A 6623-nucleotide genomic window follows, 5' to 3' on the forward strand; every position below is an offset into this window, starting at 1 on the left:
CCAATTTAGCTAATAAGTTTTAAAAAAATAAGGTAAAATGCCTTCATCTCTGGAAAAAAATTAGACCTCCTATTTTTAAATGTAGAAAAATGTTCCTCAGGGTAAAAATAACCACAACATCTTTTGAAATATAATACAGTGCTATTTGGTATAATCCCTTAGCAACATTGCTGTTATGAGCCAGGACGAGCAGCATTCAAGTTATAGACTCACATGTTGCATATTTTTAAACTTGGTAGATGGATAATAAGCTGTGAGAGGGACATAATTTTACCCATGTTAGATCTGAGACATTTGAATAATTAGCAAAAGTCATTAATAGGATTTAGTCTTCTTAGACCATTATCCTACATGCTCTTTAAGAATCCTTCCCAAGATACCTCTCTAAACTCACATTAAAGTTTAGAGCTAGAGATTAGTGACCAATCCATTATTTGTGTGTGTGTATATATAAATGTATCCAAATTAGAAAGTGAAAGAATGTTTTCTTTTCTGAAGTCATCTTTCTTTCACCAATATTTGAAGATCCCATTTACAAATGCTTCTTTAAAGTAACTTCCAAACGTTTGGTTTCAGTCTATAGCCTGGAAGATGGAGACAGTGATTGCTAAAAGATGGAAGGTGTAAAATGTAAAGTAATTGTCAGGAGATATAGTAGATATCTGGTTCAGCCAGTAAACTAGCTGCTTTAAGTAATTTAACCCCTCAGGCCACGTTTCTTCCTGTGTCAAAGATCAGCAGTGGTCAGTGTTTGGCTAGGTTAGCTTAACTCTTAGTCCTTTCCCTTCTTGACATTTCATAGTCTTAGAGAAGTATGTCTTTTGACATTGTTGGTTACCTATTTCCCTGTTGCTGCTCCATATGTGGGCAACTAAACTGAGATGGTGTAATTAGAACGAGATAAGAGCTTATGAATATTCCATGCTTGGGCGACATGTTCCTCTCCTGTTTTCCCTTCCACCTCCTCCTGCCCACCACCTCCTGTCCCCATGAAACATGAAAGGTATATAATTCCAGAATAAAAAAATATAACACGGTGATGGATTCATAATGTTTTTCTGATTCATCAGTCTCAGAACATGCTAGCTGATGAAGTACTAAATCAAGTTACCAAGATCATCCTAGAGGAGGCAAATAAGTAGAGAAATGGTAAAATTAATTTTTGTTTAAATGGCTAACACTGTGTTGCCAATATATAGGAAATGTAAAAAAATAATATTTTCCTTACATTTTTGCTATTTAAGAATCCTAATATCCTTACTTATTAAAATGCAAAGATGTCAACCTTATGTCAGTTATCCAATATTTTTTTAAAAGATACTGTTTCCTAAAATCCAAAGTCTTAGATTCACTGACATGGCAATTTGAATGACCAGGTTCTCAATTAGTTATTTTGGTAGTGTGAAATTCAAATTTTGAATCATGAACTTAGATTGCCATTACATCCTTTAATGAAGGAAAAACTACATAAAAAAACTTTGGCAAAATCAGTAAAAACAATGAAGAAATATTTTTTATAACCCAGAGTAGAAAAATTAACACCTGACTTATTTTAGTATTTAAATATGACAATATAATTTTCCTTTAATTTAATATATCATGTTTATGTATTTCAAATGTCAATGTCAAATAAATATATTATAAGATGCATGGGATTTATATTTTGTATGATTATAGTTTTTAGCTCTTTTACTTCTACAATACCTAAATAAAATGTCACCTTCTTGATACTTACATCTCTGTCATCTAGAATGTTTTGATAATATCAAAGCATCACCTATGCTATTTGAATTTTCAACCTTACTGTATGATTGAGACTATTCAGCTCCTGCATATTTCAAAAAACACATTACTGAGAGGGAAAACATATTGTTGCATAGAGGAAAATCAAAGTAATAATTAAATTATCAGTTCAGTTAAACGATTCTTACATTTTGAGGATCTACTGGTTGAAATGATTAATCTGATATATACATTTTTAAAGAGTCTTTTAAATTTTTTCAGATTTCATTTAGTTCTCTTGGTAATATAGAGACTTATTCTTCTGGTAATTTTATTCTTTCAAATTTCATCTATATTGAGGTTAAAATATGAATTTACCTTATTAGACAGATACACGTTAATACAAAACTCATTTAACATATCCACATTTTCCATGGAATCAAAAGAATTGACCAGAAAATGTCTGAGGATTGCCTCCTTCTTGTTTATATAAATTTCTTTATTAAACCAAGATCCCTCTTTCCCATTGCTTCACAAACTATAATTCTCACAATTTCAGCCAAGATAATAATCATATCTGGAAATGCTACTGTACACGCTAATAGCTTTTTAAAAGACATATCTTTCTTGATAATCCTTAGGGAATCATTCACCCATCCACTCATGAGGCTTTTTCAGAGACATTAACTTGACAGAAAATTTAAACCCCCCATTTGGATGGTGGTGTGCACTTGTGTGTGAATGCTCACGCAGACACCCCTTTTCTTTTTCCTTTTTAGAACACTAAAAATGACCTGAAGTGTTCTAATTAGCTTTAATTTCTCTGAACACTGCTTCATAAATATCATTGCATACGTTGTACAAAGTCAACAAGTACAATGGTTTGCCTGTATAGGGATTATTAACCCCAGTTTATATTGTTCAGGATTTCTAAAGTTAAAATCTCTCATTACTTCCAGAAGCTTGCGGTATCTGTCATGTTTTTAAAAAATAGATTTAAACCATATCTCATTTTTGGTACATTCTGGCTATATATCCTGTGGTATCAATCGACATGAACTTCATGTTTGGTTTCATATATTTCCTGATGCTGTCAACATGCCCAGATTCTGCACACATTTATTTTAGGGGGGCCCACTGTCTTCCTTGGGGTAGGAGACCTGGATTTCAGTCTTAGCTGTAGCACTCACAGTCTGTGTGATACTGAACAAATTACCCACATCCTCTAGGGCTTGGTGTTCTTATCTATAAAATGGAGATAACCATCTCATCTCAATGTTCTCATTGGATTCAAATAAGCTAATAAATATAAAATTTCTGTGATAATTTGAAAGTATTGTTACTGTTCTCTTTAAAGAATCAAACTAATATCCATACCCTCCTTGAAAATTCATTTATTTGCAAAAGCAACTCTATTAAGAGAAAGCATGACATCCAATGTGTGAGCACATGGGAAATATGCAAGTAATGTAAAGAATTGTAAGTCTAAGGATCTTTAAATAGAATGACAATGATATATCATTGGAAGCTACATGTAAATATTATACATCTTAGTTTTCATGTGAACCATTCAACTAAGCAATTTCAAATAGAATAATTAATCTGTGTAGAAAGCATAATAAAAAATAAATTCAAATCAATGACGCAATACCTCTATTCCAATTAGCTTATTTTTCTCCCCTCCACCCTGCAGACATACTCTATTTAATTTTAAAAAATGAAGTCAATTAAGAAACTCTACAGAATTAACCCACAGATTAAGCTAGAACTCTTGTTCTTATTCAGTGTTTATTAAGGGCTCATCATCATACAAAATTTTTCTATTAATAGGTCAAATATACAAAGCATCATACTTGCTTTTATTCTACCATTGGGAACCCATATAATATAGTATTCAACAACCACCTCTTCCAACAAAGAGTAAAACTGCATGAGGGTTTTAGCAGTCTGGGATATAAAAATGAAACTTGTATGTTAATTTATAAATTTCTGCAATCCACACTAATTGTCAAAGTTTAAATTGATCTGAATTGGCATTGTTAACTATAATTCTCATTCTTTTCATCCAACTGGTACAAGGACATCACCAACAAGGTAACTAAGGTGTGAGGACATCATCTTCCTCTGTGTGAGGAAGCACAGTGGCTAAGAGCATGTGGACAAGCTGACAGGATGTGTACACATCAGGCTTGGGATATTCTATTTGGCTGGATTCCCTTGCTCATAGTGTAGACAACACACAGACATGCTCACCAGAAAAACTCAGATAAACACTCATTTGCACACCATTATGATTTTCTAATGAATCTAACCTATTGCCAATCAGAGTTGGGCAAACAATCCTAGCCCCACCTTTCCTGTTTCCACACCCAGACCTGATTTACAATTTACGATTACCCACCATCCAGATATATGGCTTGGGCATGCAGTGCATCCATGCCTGCCCACGGCTAAGGTTAGCTAGTAGCAGCTCTACCTTGCCATTAGGTATGCTAAGGATCAGCAGCTCCTGAAATCTTGTTTGTGTTCTTGTGAAAGAGAGAAGATTGAGGGCATGGGGGTGGGGGGTGGCCTGGGACAGGGAAGAAAGGAGCTGTTTCTGGGTTACCAGGAAGGGACCAAATGTAGGCCCAACATCCACCTCCATTCTTGAGTTAAGAATCTGCAGCTGAGTCCTCAGAGCAGCTGTAACTGGTCCCTTACACTACCCATTTCTTTGGAAAAGCAGAGTTTGGCTTCTGTTAAAACTCCCGGTTGACATGTGGCTTCCCTGCCCTGTCTCCGGAGCACTTTGCTTTAAGGGGAAATCACTATGATCAAATTTCTACGTCTTGCCTGCTGATAAAACAAGGTGCTTTCTTCCCGGGATCTTGCAGGGATTACTGATAGGCACATGCTCTCGATACACACACGCTCCCACACACCGACACCGTGCGACTCCCACAGAGTCCTCGCTCCTTCCATCCCTCCCTCCTTCTCTCTCGTAAGGATTGCTGAACATTTTGCTCCAAACTCTCCAAGTCACCCACGTGTTTGTTCTCCCCTTTTGCTGTTCAATTTACTTCTCCACTTGACAAAGAGAAACTCGAGTTGTTCTCAGGCTTTTAGCTGCAACCCTGGGACCAAGCTGTCTCACCTGCTCCCTCCCCACACCGCCCCTTTTCAGATCTGCCCCGACAACCCCGCCTCCCTCTGGGGCAAATGGAAAGATTATTGGGTGCTTTCCTGGCTCAAATCGCAGCACCACAGTCACCCCTTCTCCTCCTCCACCCGGAGCAAACTGGATTCGCCTGTTTAGTCTCACTAGCAAGGGTGGGATGGAAGTGGGTGGGGAGAGGGCTGGTGGGTGGCACATAACTAGGAAGCACGCGCGCGCGCACACGCGTGTACACACACACACAAGCACACACACAGCCCCAATTAACATTTATGCGGTACTTTCGGGGTCTCTTACACACACCTGAATCGTATAATCTGAAGCAAGGACAGACACACCCCTACTTGCCCTCCCCCAATTTCCAGAATAGAATTTGACCCCGGGTCCAGGATTGGTGGTGATAAAGAGACCAGCCAGGAGAATTTGAGAAGAGGGGAGACGACCCTTTGCCTGAATGGGGGAGGGGGCGCTCTTCACTCACCGCCTGAGTCCCTGGAACGACGAGGGCCAGGACATCCTAGATTTCTTCAGGCCGGGCCGGTGGCCGGTCTCCACGGCGTAGGAGGTGCGGTCCATGGCGCGGCAGTACAGGTAGCGCTCAGTGTCCGAGTAGCCGCGGTGCCGGACGCGGCCGGTGGCCCCGCTCGAGGCGTAGCGGCCGCGGGCAGCCCCGGGCGGCGGCGGGGGTGGCGGCAGGGGGGGCGGCGGCGGCGGCTGCAGCGGGCACTGGGGCTGGGGCTGGGGCGAGGGTGGCGGCGCCGGGGGCAGGTGGTGATGGGGGTGCAGGAGGCGGAACTGGGGCTGCCGGAGCGGGTACTGGTGGTGCTGCTCGTGCCTCCAGAGATGCTTGGGGGCTTTGACCGTGGCCCCACCGGCGCTGTCGCTGCCCTCACCGGTGCCGGCCCGGGCCGGCACGCTGCTGCCCTCTGCCTCCATCCTGGTTCGCCGCTCCGCGCCCTGTTGCCCAGCCCGGGTTCCCCGCGCTGGCCGGAGCGCCTTCCAGATGCTACCGCTGCCGCCGCCGCCGCCGCCGCTTCTGGACCGAGCGGAGGCTGTGCTCAGCTTCCCACTTGAAGCCACAAGAGGCTTGGGGCTACCGAAAGGGGGCTCCGCGAGCGGGAGGGGTCACAGAACACGACAGGCTCCCTCTACAGTGGTTATGGCAGAGACGCGCTCCTGGGCTCCCCAAGTCACCAAGACTAGGGCGCGAGGTGCGCGGCTTCGCCAACGGTTGGTCCCTCCTTCCTCCCTTTCTTCTTCTTCCTTCCTCTGGGCGCCGGCAGCTAGAGCAGGAATTGTTAGCAGCTCGAGCTGCAGAAGCAGCGGCAGCAGCGGCAGCAGCGGTAGCCGCCGCCTCCAGGGCACCCGAACGCTGATCCCGGAGCTGCTGAAAAGTTGGACAGCTCCCGACTGGCAAGCCGGAGCTGTGACTTTCTCCAAAACCACTCCAGCCAGTCAGGAGTCAGACCTGTGCTCCCGCTCCTTCCCCTCCCCGTGCTCGCGCTGCCGCCCTCCCCTCTCTGCTCCCCACTGCCCCGGAGGCTTCCTGTTCACCTCCGCGTGCTCCAGTCCTCTTTGGGAATGGGGTTTGGTGATCCCTGGCTGGTTCTCAGAGCTTGTTGACGAGGAGCTCCATGCTGGCGCTTCCAAAGATAAGGAATGTGACCTAGCAAAGTTGCTTGGAATATTGTGTGTGCCTGTCGTTGAAAAATTGAGTCTGAGTAAAATCAAATATTAAGACTAA

The 6623-nt window shown here is 42.9% G+C and overlaps 1 protein-coding gene across 1 annotated transcript in view; it reads right to left on the reverse strand.

The window, feature by feature from the left end:
• Positions 1-5815, reverse strand: part of PDE4D (phosphodiesterase 4D) — a 794445-nt gene extending 788630 nt beyond the window's left edge. The window contains exon 1 of the mRNA XM_069492690.1: positions 5361-5815. Coding sequence (XP_069348791.1) covers positions 5361-5815 — 455 coding nt within the window. The remainder of the gene's footprint in view (positions 1-5360) is intronic.
• Positions 5816-6623: the final 808 nt, after the last annotated feature.

The sequence above is a fragment of the Eulemur rufifrons genome, chromosome 17 (genome assembly GCF_041146395.1).
Source record: "Eulemur rufifrons isolate Redbay chromosome 17, OSU_ERuf_1, whole genome shotgun sequence".
In the NCBI taxonomy this organism is placed as follows: domain Eukaryota; kingdom Metazoa; phylum Chordata; class Mammalia; order Primates; family Lemuridae; genus Eulemur; species Eulemur rufifrons.